The sequence below is a fragment of the Rhipicephalus microplus genome, chromosome 4, assembly GCF_043290135.1.
Source record: "Rhipicephalus microplus isolate Deutch F79 chromosome 4, USDA_Rmic, whole genome shotgun sequence".
Lineage (NCBI taxonomy): Eukaryota > Metazoa > Arthropoda > Arachnida > Ixodida > Ixodidae > Rhipicephalus > Rhipicephalus microplus.
Genome location: NC_134703.1, coordinates 186,676,046 through 186,690,066, shown reverse-complemented (window position 1 = coordinate 186,690,066; position 14,021 = coordinate 186,676,046). Strand labels below are relative to the sequence as shown.

Here is a 14,021-nt window from a genome sequence, read left to right as displayed (position 1 = left end):
GGAAACTGCTGGTATAGATACTCTTCAGCGCCGAGCCAGAATAGCTAGACTGAAATTTATGTACTTAATAGTTCATAACAAAGTAAATATTGTTCATTTTTAACAAGTATGCGCCACACGAATCACCTACGGTGGTAATGGAAACTGCTGGTATAGATACTCTTCAGCGCCGAGCCAGAATAGCTAGACTGAAATTTATGTACTTAATAGTTCATAACAAAGTAAATATTGATGCCACAAACTTCATAACAAGCTTACAAACACACCCTACCAGACATAACCATACGCAGATGCTCACTGAATACACCTTCCATACCGACTGTTTTAAAAATTCATTTTTTCCATTGACCATAAGAGAATGGAATAACCTTCCCTTACATATCATAGAAAGCACATCACTAACACAGTTCTTAACTGCACTTGAAAGCGTACCTTGAACCCTGTCAGACAGTTTTTTTTTTTGTTGTTGTTGTCGTTTTCCCCCTCCTATTGATGTACGAAACTACACCTGTCACAGTTCTTCATGCATTGTCTCTCTTACTTTTTTCTTTTCAAACACCAGAAACCCCACAGTATGCATTTGTTGCCTCTCTCTAAAGCACCACTGTGTAAAAATGCTTACACCATAGTCTCACAATGCTTTTTCTTTTTCTCTTTTTCTCCTTTTTTTTTTCTTCCCTTGCCTACGGTTTTATTATGCGAGCCTGTTTTCTTTATATTATTGTGCTACTAATCGCTCTTGTGTTGCACTTTTTTTATAATTAGTTGGTGTTTCCATTGTATCACAATTTGTGCTGTTGTATTCAACTATTGTATAAGCCCTCCTGCTATGATCCCTTTGGGATTGGCAGTATTTACAAATAAATAATAAATAAAATATGCACTTCAGTATGATGAAACTGTATTCTTTGGTATTCTTTAAAAATTTATTATTAATTCCATCAATACCATGAGAAGACGTTAGTTTTAGGTTGTCGATAATCATGACGATGCCATGCGGGTTAAACATGATGGGATCCATCTCAAAATGATTGTACGACTGAAGCTCAGGACATTGGGTATAATAAGATGAAGAAAACGACTTGATGAATGTATCGTTTAGCACAGTAGAACAAAGATGGTCGGGAACAGGATCGCCGGTGGGTGTAAGCAATGATGCTTTACTGGTGCTAAGTGGTTTCATTATACTCCAGAAACGTTTAGGGTTAGTCTTCAGGATGTTCGGCAGGGTTACATTGAAGAACGAGGATTTAGTAGCCTTTAGCGCTCGCGAATATGCTAAAGAGGCTGTCTTGTACTTTGTCCAGTTGGCCGGTTTAAGTGAATACTTAGCGATTCTAAAAAGTCTTTTTTTCCTGTTAGAAAGTCGGTTTAAGTATCTGTTATACCATGGAGCTTGGTTATTGGAGTACACCCGGCGAAGAGGGATATAGAGATGAATTAGTTCAGACACTTTATTACGGAACAAACACCGATTAGTTTCTACTGAGCGCCCAAGATAACCTGGTAAGAAAATGTCAAAAAGGAGCACAGTTCATTATTAATGGCTAGATAGTTACCCTTGTTGTAGTCTCTGATGTTCTTGGACTGTTTTACTGATGGTGCATGCGACAAATTGTCTTGTTTGTCAAGATGCCCTGATGCCTTTCTGTCCTTATCCTGAGTAGTGCTCTGTTCGATATTATCCGTTTCTCACAAGTACCAACACAAAAAGAATGTGAAAAAAAAAAGTTGTACCGACCATTTACGGCTCGTGCAGCGTAGAACTGGTCGTGAAACCATGGTATGTGCTCTTCCGGAAAGTCCAGGCAGGCAATACGGTTGAGTGTGGCCAGCAGCTCACGTACGTGGTGATCATTTCGCTCATTCTTAACAGATCCTGCGTTATTAAAGAAACATCGTAGAGATGTGCACCTTGAAAGAAAGATCAATGACACAACTGATAAATGAGGCAATGATGCAGCAGTGAATGACGATGAAGGAATAAGGAACGTGCAATGGTGTCCTGAAAATGTATGCTCCAACTTACGAAATTACACTGAATGTGGATGAGCTGGCACAGTCATCTCCGTGATTAAAAGCACCACATTATGCACCAAAAATTCATGTATCACTTAATGCAGCAAAGCCGTGAATTATAAATAAACATTTGCAAATGTTCGGAAATATTGACAGAACAAATGAATACTGCAGTGTTCGAATTTGCTGTGATATGAACTCAATATTTGTAAAATTTTGAAGCATTCAAAACAAATGAGTACTAACTACATTTTAGAGCCTGTAACCTGCCTGAAAAGATAAGTTCACTGCAGTGTCGGGCTGATAAGCCTAATTGTCTGTTCAGGAAAATACACATTGTCATGAAGCCACACTTCGAGCTCAACTGTGCATGTTACCAACACCCTGAATATTTTTTTGTAAGTTTAAAAGCTCATTAAAAAGAATATTGGCTATGTGTGGCAAATTTTCACCTTTATAACTTGCACACACCCTGCCTCTATAAAAATCCTACTACTGTTAGAGTTAGTTTTGCAATTACTCTATACTAATTAACATCTGCACAAAGTTCATGTAGACCCACAAAAGCTTTATATCCGCAAGTCTTGTTATATATAGGACGATGTGTTTTCAGAGTTTACTTTTTTTGAAATTGACAGGGCGTCTCCTGGACTTCAATTTTTGGTTGAAACATGGCATTTATTGTAGTTAATTTTTTTAAATCATCAATTTACCAAAATTTGGCATTCAATTTTGCATTATTTTCAATAAACCACTATCCTAGATGAAATGATGAAATGACAGCCACACAGGAGGACATCAGAATACACAAAGCATATATTTTTGATTTCTGGAATGTTTGAACGCACAAGCACGTATGCACACAAGATAACCTTGAATACACAAGGCCTATGTGTGTCATCTTTACATTCTTATTAGCTTTTCATAATCATAAACAATGCACAAAATCTTGTTCCTTCCTACAGAACACTGCACAGTTATCACTGCAATAAGTTTCACCATTCTTTGTATTGTGAAAGGCTTCAATTACTTCACGTGACATTTCGTCACGACTTCTGCCCCAAATCCAGATTTTGTTCGCCACCGGCTTACATTTGAACTGTTTACGATGAAGAACCAGATTTGATCTTGCTACTTTATTTAGCAATTTAAAATGTTCCCAGGCTCTAATATCTACACAACAACCCATGTTAAATCGTGAGAGTGCCAGTCAACACCGCTCACAGCCATAATGGTGAGCGTGAAACACTCTTTTCACAAGCTGGCATAATGTAGCACATAATCTTTTAATTAACAAGCGGACAGCTGACCAATTGAAAGTTCAGTTCCTGCCAGTGCCAAATTACCTTTTCATCCACTTGACTTCGTTCACAACTATATCCTAATTAGTCCAATAAAGTCAAAGAGCGGTATAATTACTTCCCTTGTATGCCTTCCTTGGCTTTGTTACATGCTGGTTTTCATTAAGGTTGTCTTAAACAATGACGATATGTGGTTTTTATTGGCGCAACGGCCATACTTTGCCAAAGAGCACTATGAAAAAAATTACATTAAATAAAGATCAGTGATGCGTGGTTTGCAGTGACATATTGTTGATGTGACTATGGTGCTGTTATGTGGCTGAATAGGGGCCTAAAACACCATGCCCTACGGGGGGGTAAAACATACAAATATTCAAAATCATAAGGATGACATGAAATGCGTGTAACACGAATGAATGGCAGTGGTCCTTGAATTTGAAATAGGTACAGTCGACTCCCAATAAGTTGAAGTCGCTTAATAGGAATTGTCGCTTAATTGGAAGTGGAATGGAGGTCCCGTCAGTTTTGCATGCAATTCAATAGAAAGAAATGCTCATTAATTGGAAGCTAGAAGTCTCAAATTTTGGGTAATTAGAATTCTCGATCGCATTCCCGGAGAAAATTGTAATAATATTTGATAAATTTGCTAGTTTTACAGTGCGAAAGAACGATGTCTGTGCGGCCAACACTGAAAAGCATCGCAGCTGACCACAGCGCCACCAGTTCAACGCTTCCTGCAGCTTAACGGCGCTGTTAACATCGCAGCTGCTTACAGTACCTCAGACCACAAAGCAGCGAGGCAATTCTACGAGCGACCTGTGCAGTGAGTGAGCAAGCGCTGGGCCTAAAGGTTGATTCACCCGAGGGAACAGAGAAGGCGTTTTCGCAGCGAACAGCGCATCACGTGACATGCGCGTCATCCAAACGTGTCGTCCTCGTTTCATTCGCTCTCCTCCACTTGCGGCGTGGCTGGAAATGTGTCGCCGCTATTTTGACCCCTCCATTTGATGGTCATCTGCTCTCAATCGAAAAGATTCAGCATCAAATTTGTCAACATTAGTTGGATTGACATGGCTAAGAAGCAGGCAGCCGGCTTAAAAGCCACGTGTTTCATTTCCAGGGGTGGCGCAGTGGTTAACGCCTCGCTTTCATACTCAGCTACTACTTTTCTTGGCACTGAAGGAAAAGCTACGGAGGCGGAGTTTCTGCACATGTAGCACTACGTGAAGTAGTCTGTTTTGGCGCGTGTCTCATAACGCTGTGGAAAGTGATGGGGGCGCACCATCAGCGTTTCATGTAGACGCACACGCCGCTTAGCATTTGAGGTGCACGTAAAAAGGCAGGACTTTCTCACGCGTTCAAAAACGAGAAGTCACCACAGATAAAAGAAATACGAATATCTTACTGTTGTCAGCTGCGTCCTGTCTCTATTAGCTCCATGAAGAAAATAAAGGCGGAACATTTATATTTCACGTAGAAAATATGGGTGCTACTTTGGAACTACCTTCACTGGCAGTAGGGTGCCCGTGATATGGCTCCGTAGCTTTCTTTTCAGTGCTAAGAAAAGTCGAGTATGCACGAGGATTCCTCGGGCGTAGCTCCGGCTGTGTGCAAGCGACGTGCCCGCTGCTGCACTGGATTAAACTAATCACATGACTATTCGGTCCGCAGAGCAGCGGGATTTCGCCCTCGCATGTGAATCTAGCTTAACCGTTTGTCACGTTGAGCGGACAGTGTTTCCACATGCAATGGAGCTCTACGTGTATTTCAGGTGCAGTCATGGCTATGGCAAACCGCGGGCCCTATCAGACGCTAGACTGGGCGACGAAAGTCAAGATTTTGAAAGACGTGGAAGTAGGAGGCACCGCCAAGCAAGATATTGCCCGAAAATATGGCATCCTCAAACATCCTCAAGAGCAAGCGCTCGTTGCTGGACGTGTTTGAAAATGACCAGTTTTAAGTTGTCTCACAAAAGGATGCACACTGGCGCCCACCCGGAGTTGGAGCAAGCGTTGCTCGTCTGGATTCGGGAGGAGTGAATCAACCAACTTCCGCTGAGTGGCAAGATCGTTGCAGCAAAAGCCTTATCACTTGCGACCATGCTAGGCATCGAGAGCTTTGCTTCGTCCGATAGATGGCTTACACGCTTTAAGCAACGCCATGATATGGTGTTTAAAAGCGTGAATAGAAAAAGGGCTGCCGACAACATGGCAACATGTGCTATGTGGAGATAAGATAAGCTTCCCGAATACTTGGACGAATATCAGCCGCAAGGTATCTTCAATGCCGGCACGTTTTTACAGAACGTTGCCAGAGAAGATGCTGACCTTTAAAGACGATGACTGCGCTGGAGGTAAGCAGAGTAAAGAAAGAGTGATGATGATGATGATGTGTGGCGCTTTATGGCGCAAGGGCCAATTGATGGCCAAAGAGTGCCATTTCAATAGACTAGAGATATGAACAAAGATATTGTAAATGATGAGTGGCTGTAAAGGGCCTTAAAATTCCTCGCGCTAATGCGGGTAAAAACTTAAGTATTAAAATCATGACAGTGGCGTGAAATATGTGCAGTGAGAGTTAATGTCAAAAGGTCATGATAATAAGACTATGGCAGATATGTAGTCACCACAGGTCCTGCTACAGATCACCTTGAAATATGCAGTGAAAACTGTGTACATCATTAAAAACGTAAACAACAAGTGAATTTTAAAAATCGGATCCCTACCGATAAGCATCCCAGGGTGTAGTGGGAGCTGCTGTCAGTAGGGCAGTAAAAAGTGCTTTTTCCTTAGAGCGTCCAACTCATTACACTGGACGAGAATGTGGAGAATCGTAAGTGGTTCTCCACATCTCGCACACAATGGTGGATCACTGGTAGACAGAATATATGAATATGTAGAGTATGTATGCCCCGTTCTTAACCTTGTGAGTGTCACTTCTGTATGTCGCGATTTTGATAGGGGCGGCCAATGACCAAGTTGTGGCTTAATAACATCTAGTTTATTACTTGTGTGTCTATCCCACAAGTTTTGCCAGTAACCTCTGAGTTTTCCTTTCAGGAAAGGTTTCATGTCAAGTGCAGGGATTGGTATTGATGCATTAGCGGCATGGTTGCTGGCGGATGCAGCCAGCTGATCTGCCAAAACGTTTCCCTGTATCTCACGGTGTTCCGGCACCCAGCAGACTACAACATGCTGTTTGGATGAGTATAATGCGCATAAGAGTGAATAAAGGAACTCAAGAACTGGGTTTTTGCCTTTTGTAAGTGTTTTCAAGGCTTTCACCACACTCAGAGAATCCGTGTAAATTATCGCTTTTTGTAGTTTTATATGTGCAATGTGTTTACCAGCTGCAAGTATTGCGTAGGCTTCTGTGAAAACGCTTGCATCAGGATGCAGGACACCAGTATCTGAGAAGGATGGGCCAATGGCTGCGTATGAAACAGAAGTGTTGGACTTTGCGGCATCTGTAAAGAACTCAGGACATGTGTACTTTTGTTGTAGTTCTAGGAAGTATGTGCGGATATGTACAATGGGTGCGTGCTTTGTAATCTCTAAAAAGGACACATCACAATCTATCAATTGTCACCACCATGGTGGCAGACATCCTGCGGGAGCCATCAAACGATATTCGAGTGACACACCGGTTTCCTCAGAAAGGCCCTTCACACAAAGTGAATAGGGCTGTCTCAAAGATGCCCGGTTTTCAAACAAAACAGAAGTAGACATGTCATCAATTGTGAAGTGTGAAGGGTGGTCCTTGTCTGCCATTGCTTTGAGATGATATAGAAAAGACATATAACATCTCTGTAGGTGGAGTGACCATTCGTTTGATTCCACATGCAGGCTTTCAACTGGGCTGGTGCTGAAGGCACCCGTGGAGAGGCGGATGCCTAGGTGGTGAATAGGGTCAAGCATTTTCAGGACGGTAGGTGTCGCAGACTGATAGGTTATTGCTCCAGAATCCAAGCGAGTGCATACGAGGCTCCTGTACAAATTCATGAGACACTTCTTGTCACTCCCCCACGTAGTGCGTGACAGCACTTTTAGGACATTCATGGTTCTGATGCACTTGTTTTTTAGATACTTAATGTGTGGTACGAAGGTTAGCTTGGTGTCCAGAATTAAGCCTAAGAATTTGTATTCGGCATTAACAGACAGGCGTTGACCATGCAATTGAATGTCAGGGTCAGGGTGAGCGCCTCCCTTTCTAGAGAACAAGACACACGTGTTTTTTTGGGGGGTTTAATCGGAATCCGTTTTCCACCGCCCATTGGGAGACCTTGTTCAAGCCAAGCTGAACCTGCCGCTCACAAACTGCTAGGTTACAAGACTTAAATCCAAGCTGGACGTCATTGACATATGTACAGTAAAACATATTTTGTGGGATAGAATGACGCAAAGAATTTATTTTGACAATAAAACGAGTACAGCTAAGTACACCACCTTGCGGCACCCCTGTTTCTTGAACAAATGTTCGGGAAAGAACGCTGCTGACTCTGAGACGGAATGTACGATTGGACAAGTAACTTTCGATAATAGTAAACATCCTGCCACGCACACTAAGATTGGACAGGTCTCTTGATATTCCGAATCTCCATGTTGTATCGTAGGCTTTTTCGATGTTGAGGAACACAGAAAGAAAGTATTGTTTGTGAACGAAGGCGTCTCTGATCTGTGCCTCGATACGTACGAGGTGGTCGGTGGTGGATCTACCCTCTCGAACGAAACCCGCATTGGAATGGGTCAAGAAGATTGTTTGTTTCAAGGTAATGTACAAGTCTGCGATTTACCATTTTTTCAAAAAGTTTACACATGCAACTTGTAAGCGTGATTGGCCTGTAACTACTAACGGAAGATGGATCCTTGCTTTGCTTTAAAATCGAAATAATAATGGCTTCTTTCCAGGCAGAGGGGATTCCACCAGAAAACCAGATGGAGTTATACAGGGAAAGCAGAGTTTTTAGTGTTTCAGAAGGCAGTTGTTTTAATATTTCGTATACTATACGGTCCGAACCTAGAGCTGATTTATTGCAAACATGTAGCGATGCTTGTAACTCGGCCAAACTGAAAGGGTTGTTGTAAGTCTCATGTTTAGAGGATTTTCGCTGCAGTTTCTCTTTTTCGATTTTTCTTTTGTGTCGTTGAAAAGCTGCAGTATAATGCGACGAACTGGACACCTCTTCGAAGTGGGCACCGGGGAAGTTCGCCTAGTCTTCCAAGGTGTCCCCTTGTGTGTCTACGAAAGGTAGTGAAGATGCGTGTGTTCCTGTTACCTTGCGAACCATGTTCCCGACTTTAGTTTCTTGTGTATATGAAGTGATGCCTGAGAAAAACATGCCAGCTTTCTCCCCTAGCCTGCCGGCGCGTTCTCCTACCTTGGGACTTGATTTTCTTCAAGCTTTCAAGATTCTCTGCTCTCGGCAAGTCCCATAGCAATCTCCACGCTTTGTTTTGTTGTTTGCGTGCATTGCGACATCCAGTGTTCCACCATGGGACACGTCACTTGCCAGGCAGTCCAAAAGTTTGCGGGATGCAGTTCATCGCAGCGTCGGTCAGAAAAGCAGAAAAGTATTGCACAGCTACATCTATGTTTAAACCAGATAGGTCAGTCCAACTTAAGTGAGTAATCTGCGAGAACTGTTCCCAATCAGCTTTGTCAGTGATCCATCTGGGGACCTGAGGGTGATATTGATTCGATATGGGTGTGCTTAGCGTTATGAGAAAGTGGTCACTTCCGTAAGGATTTTTGATGACATTCCATGTCAGTAAAGGAAGGAGGGATGGTGAGACAATACTGAGGTCAATTGACGAGTAGGTATTGCTGGCGAGGCAGTAGTATGTGGGCTCTTTCGGATTTAAAAGGCACGCACCAGAAATAAAAAGGAACTGTTCAATCAGGCGACCTCTAGCATCGCAGCGAGAGTCACCCCATAGACTGCTATGTGCATTGAAATCTCCAAGGAGGATATAAGGTTCTGGAAGTTTATCTATTAGGGACTGGAATTCACGTTTTTCAAGATAGTAGTGTGGAGGCATGCAGACAGAGCAGATGGTGATGAGTTTGTTCAGGAGAACTACACGAATAGCCACTACTTCAAGAGATGTTTCGAGTGGTAGATGAGTACATGCCATCCCTTGATTGACTATAATAGCCACACCACCAGATGACGTGACGGCTTCATTCCTGTCCTTTCAAAAAATAATATACTGGCGTAGAAAATTACTGATCTTGGGTTTTAGGTGTGTTTCTTGTACACACAGCACTTTTGGAGACTGTTTATGTAAAAGTTCTTGAATATCGTCAAGGTTTCTCAGGAGTCCTCTGACATTCCACAGTAAAATTTGTGTCTCCATTTTTAATGTAGTTAAGTGCTGTGTGTACAGAAACGTTGCCTTAAGTTACAGGGCCTGTTGGGGCCCTGTAATACAAGGTTTTTCTTTCTTGCTTCGCTCCAAAGAGCTGCGCCTTTCCTTCAGCGTCTGGGGCGCCGGAGGAGTATGGCTTGTGTCCATCACCTCTTCTGAGGTAGCGGATGGTGCCTGCTTGGCAGGCACATTTATGGCAGTTTCAGATCTGACTGCACTTGCAGTGGTCCGTGGTCCAGCAGACTCTGAAGTCTGCTGGCCGTTTTGAACAGGAAGCGGAGCAGTACAGGCTGCTCCAGCCGGAGGCGCTTCTGGCACAACCGCAGTCACACTTGGTGTGAATCTCGCAGGTGCCGAAAGACGTGGCACGGCACCTTGACGAGCCAAGTCGGCGAAGGAAGGTTCAGAATGATTGTGTGTAAAAGAACATTGATGTGCCTCTTGAAATGACAGGTTGAACTTGACCTTAAGTTCTAATATTTGTTTCTCTTTTTTCCATGCAGGGCATGATCGGGAGTAGGCAGCATGCTCTCCTTCACAGTTAGCATAACAGGCTTCTGAAGTGCACTTTTCGGATACATGTTCACAAGATGCGCACTTCACGCACGTAGCGCGCTCTCTGCACGTTTGGGATCCGTGTCCGAAGCGCTAACACTTGAAACATCGGCGAGGATTCAGTATATAAGGTCTGACACGAAGCTTGCAGTAACCAGTTTCAATAGAGTCAGGAAGGTTGCTTGTACCGAAGGTAACTATAATGTGCTTTGTTTGGGTCTGTTTATTATCTCGCCTGATTATTATTCTTTCTACTTTCACTACACTTTGTTCCTGCCAGCCTTCGAGCGATTCACTTTCAGACAGCTCGAGGAGGTGATCATCAGATACGACACCACGCACTATGTTCATCGACCTATGTGGGCCCCCTGATACTGGGATGTTATCAAATGATACGAGTTTTGTGAGCTTGTCGTACTGAGTCTTGTCGCGAACTTCTAGAAGGAGATCGCCATTCCCCGTCTTAGTTACTTTATAGCCAGGGCCAATTGCATCTGTGAGCGTTTTCGAGACAATAAATGGTGAAATCGATAGAACTGTTTTCTTTTCATTTCGGCTGTGGATTACATGGTACTTGGGGAAGGTCTGTTTAGGCTGTGCGGTAAAGAAGCTGTCATCAGTGCGCCACCTTTTCAGGTGGCGATCGGGGATTGCGGGAAAAGGGTTTTCCATAAGAAGCATCTTAAATTCGGCGGCGATGGTGGCCACCCACCACCGAGCCCAACAAGGGGACGCTACAAGGTTGAATAGTGCACACTTGGAGACGCCAGCCATGCATCGCCGCTATAACCGAATATAACTACACAAGGTTGGGTAACTACACAGGGTTGACCCTCGCCGCCAGAAAATTTGGAAGTAAACGGAAAAGAGAAGATGACAGGACAGATAAAAAGTGAGAGGTAAGGACAAGGATGTAGGTAGAGAGAGATAGGAAACGGCGACTGCCGATTTCCCCTGGGTGGGTCAGCCCAGGGGTGCTGTCTATGTGAAGCCGGGGCCAAAGGGGTGTGTTGCCTCCGCCGGGGGGCCTTAAATCACCCGTCATCGGCTCAATCCCCAGGATCCCCTATTCCCCGGACATGGCAAAGCCACGCACGGCTAGGCGTGGGAGGGAGTCGAAACCCCCCCTGTTAGCTCGGGTCCGTGGTGACGCTACGCACCAAACGCCTGCTCTCACAGACGCCTCTGCGGGGAGTAAAGAAAGAGTGTCAGTGCTGATGGCGGCGAACATGACGGGCTCTGAGCGATGTCTCCTGCTCGTAATCGGCAACGCCGCTAAGCCTAGATGTTTCAAGGGTTTGAAAATGTTGCCTGTAGACTACGCGTCTAACAGGAAAGCGTGGAAGACCACAGGCATATTCAAGGATTGGCTGATGAAATTGGATCGCAAGTTCGCGTTAGCAAAAGGCAAGGTGTTGCTGCTTGTGGACCAGTGTAGTGCACAAATGAATGTGCCACCCTTGAGTGCCATTCGCGTCGCTTACCTGCCAGCGAACACTACATCAGAGTTACAACGTATGGACCAGGGGATTATAAAGAATGTGATGGTACTTTATCAGAAACATCTTCTTTAGTGGATGCTATTGTGTATGGACAATTCCACTCAATATGAGATCAGCTTTCTCAGCGCTATACATATGCTGGCACGAGCTTGGGGTAACGTAATGAATGAGACCATCGCAAACTGCTTTAGCACATGTGGTTTTGTTACAAGTGCTGCAGATGATTCATGAAGAAATACATGTACCGTCTCAATATCTGCCTCTTTGTTTATCGGTGTGTACTGGTTAAGTTCTGGAGGCCAGCTTGATTTTGGCTGGGACAACCATTCAGGACCATACAACCAATAGCGACATGCACGTAGAGTCCTTATAGGTATGTCTCTAGTCAGTATATCCGCCGAGTTGTCTTCGCCCGGGCAGTAGCGCCATAGTGCCGTTTCAGTCACTCTGTGCTTTACCAACTGACTCCACTTGCTATGGTTTCCACGGATCCAGCTCAGTGTGATCATGGAGTCAGTCCACATGACGCAATGAAAATGCTTGAAATCCCATGAGGAGCAAATGTATTTTAGCAATCTGGCTCCCACACCCACAGCCATAAGCTCGAGCTTTGGCAGCGTTAATGTCTTAATAGATGCGACTCTTGACTTCGCTACTATCAGTGAGGTAGCTGAGTTCCCACCTTCATAAAATGCTCTCAAATAGGCACATGCTCTATAAGCCTTCAGGCTGGCTTCAACGAATATATGCAGTTTAGCCTCTTCAAGTGCTCCATGCAGTCTGTATCTCACGCAGTGTGGAATCTTTATGTGGCCGAGCTGAATCACATTTGCACACCAGGCTGCCCACAGCGTCTTGATCTCCTCGGGCAATTCCTCATCCCAGGAATGGCCTAAAACCCAAAGACATTGAAACAAAAGCTTCGCAGTGATGGTGAGGGGTGATAAAATGCCATGCGGGCCACAAATTCGAGAAGCAACCTTCGGTAGGGTACATTTCGTGTCGAACTGGCCAGCGACTAAATACTGGGCCACATGTTTAAAATAAAACTTGAAGTAATCATTTTCTATATCCCATTGCGTTCCCAAGACCTTGCTCCTTCTACTTGCTATGCTCCTTCTACATGCTCCTCCTGGTTGTTGAAAATGTTCTGCAGCTGATGGTCATTGGTCTTCCACTTTCTGGGGTTCATGCCAGCATCTTTCATAAGTGCTTTCAACTGCTCATAGATGTGTAGACCTTCGTGGAATGTGTGCGCACCCACCAATAAATCGTTGGCATAAAATGCCTTCTTTAATGTAGATGCGAGATCTTTGTCTTCACACGCGTTATCTAAGTGGTAGTGAATAGTTGCCATGAGCAAGAAGGAACTTGATGTTGATACAAACGGCACGTGTGTCATGCGCCATTTGATGAGCTTACAGTATTGGCTTACCGAAATAGAGTCAAACCAGAAAAACCAGAATGCATCTCGGTCAGTCTCCTGTAGCTCAATTTGTTAGAATTCCTTTTCGATGTCGGAGTTCACGGCGACAGGGAACCATCTAAAGCGAAGAAGTACTTGTAGCAATTCTGAATTGAGGTTCACTCCTTTATCCAAGCAATCGTTAAGGGATAGTACATCTTGGGTGTGTGACGATGCGTCGAACACTACACATAGTTTATTAGTTAACGATTCCTCTCTTATTACTTCCTGATGTGGCATATAATATATGGCCCGATTTCGATCCAGAGGAGTATCTTTCAACATTCCTTCCGTTGTTGATAGCTTCGTGTTAATCTGTGTAGACGTGATAGCGCGATTTCCTGGTTGTTCCCTAGAAGTGGTTTCTTATCTTTCTTCCAAGTTAACGTCACGGTGTATCTGTTGCTTTTTTACTAACAGTTCCATAGAATTTTGCAACTGACTCGTGGGAGAAAGGTTCCATCGAATCTGTGATGCCCATTGCTTCTAGTTGCTAAATACATTGCAATATCTGCGAGGTTGATTCATCATTACCAATTGCTTGCACTTTCGGAATGCAGACCATTAAACTAGAGCTGTAGTCAAGAAAATCGGCCCCGACTCAGCATGTTACACTGCAAATGTCATCAAAAGACGATAGTCTTGCGTCTGGAGAGAGTGAAGAAAATGTTTGTTTGATGTTCTGTGAAAGAAAATCGGTGAATGGTATTCTGGAGGCGCTGCGTTAGAGTGTCTCGAGCGTGTAGCGGAGGCAAACGAGCACATCGAGGAACGTTAGACACGAGCGCCATCTGACAGTTTTTTTCAAAAA

At 43.9% G+C, this 14,021-nt stretch overlaps 1 protein-coding gene across 1 annotated transcript in view; it reads right to left on the bottom strand.

Moving 5' to 3' along the window:
- The window catches only part of LOC119172561 (FAST kinase domain-containing protein 1, mitochondrial), a 90,316-nt gene that overhangs the window by 26,213 nt on the left and 50,082 nt on the right, over window positions 1–14,021 (bottom strand). Inside the window, exon 5 of the mRNA XM_037423720.2 lies at window positions 1,742–1,879. Within this exon, the coding sequence (XP_037279617.1) occupies window positions 1,742–1,879 (138 nt within the window). The remainder of the gene's footprint in view (window positions 1–1,741; window positions 1,880–14,021) is intronic.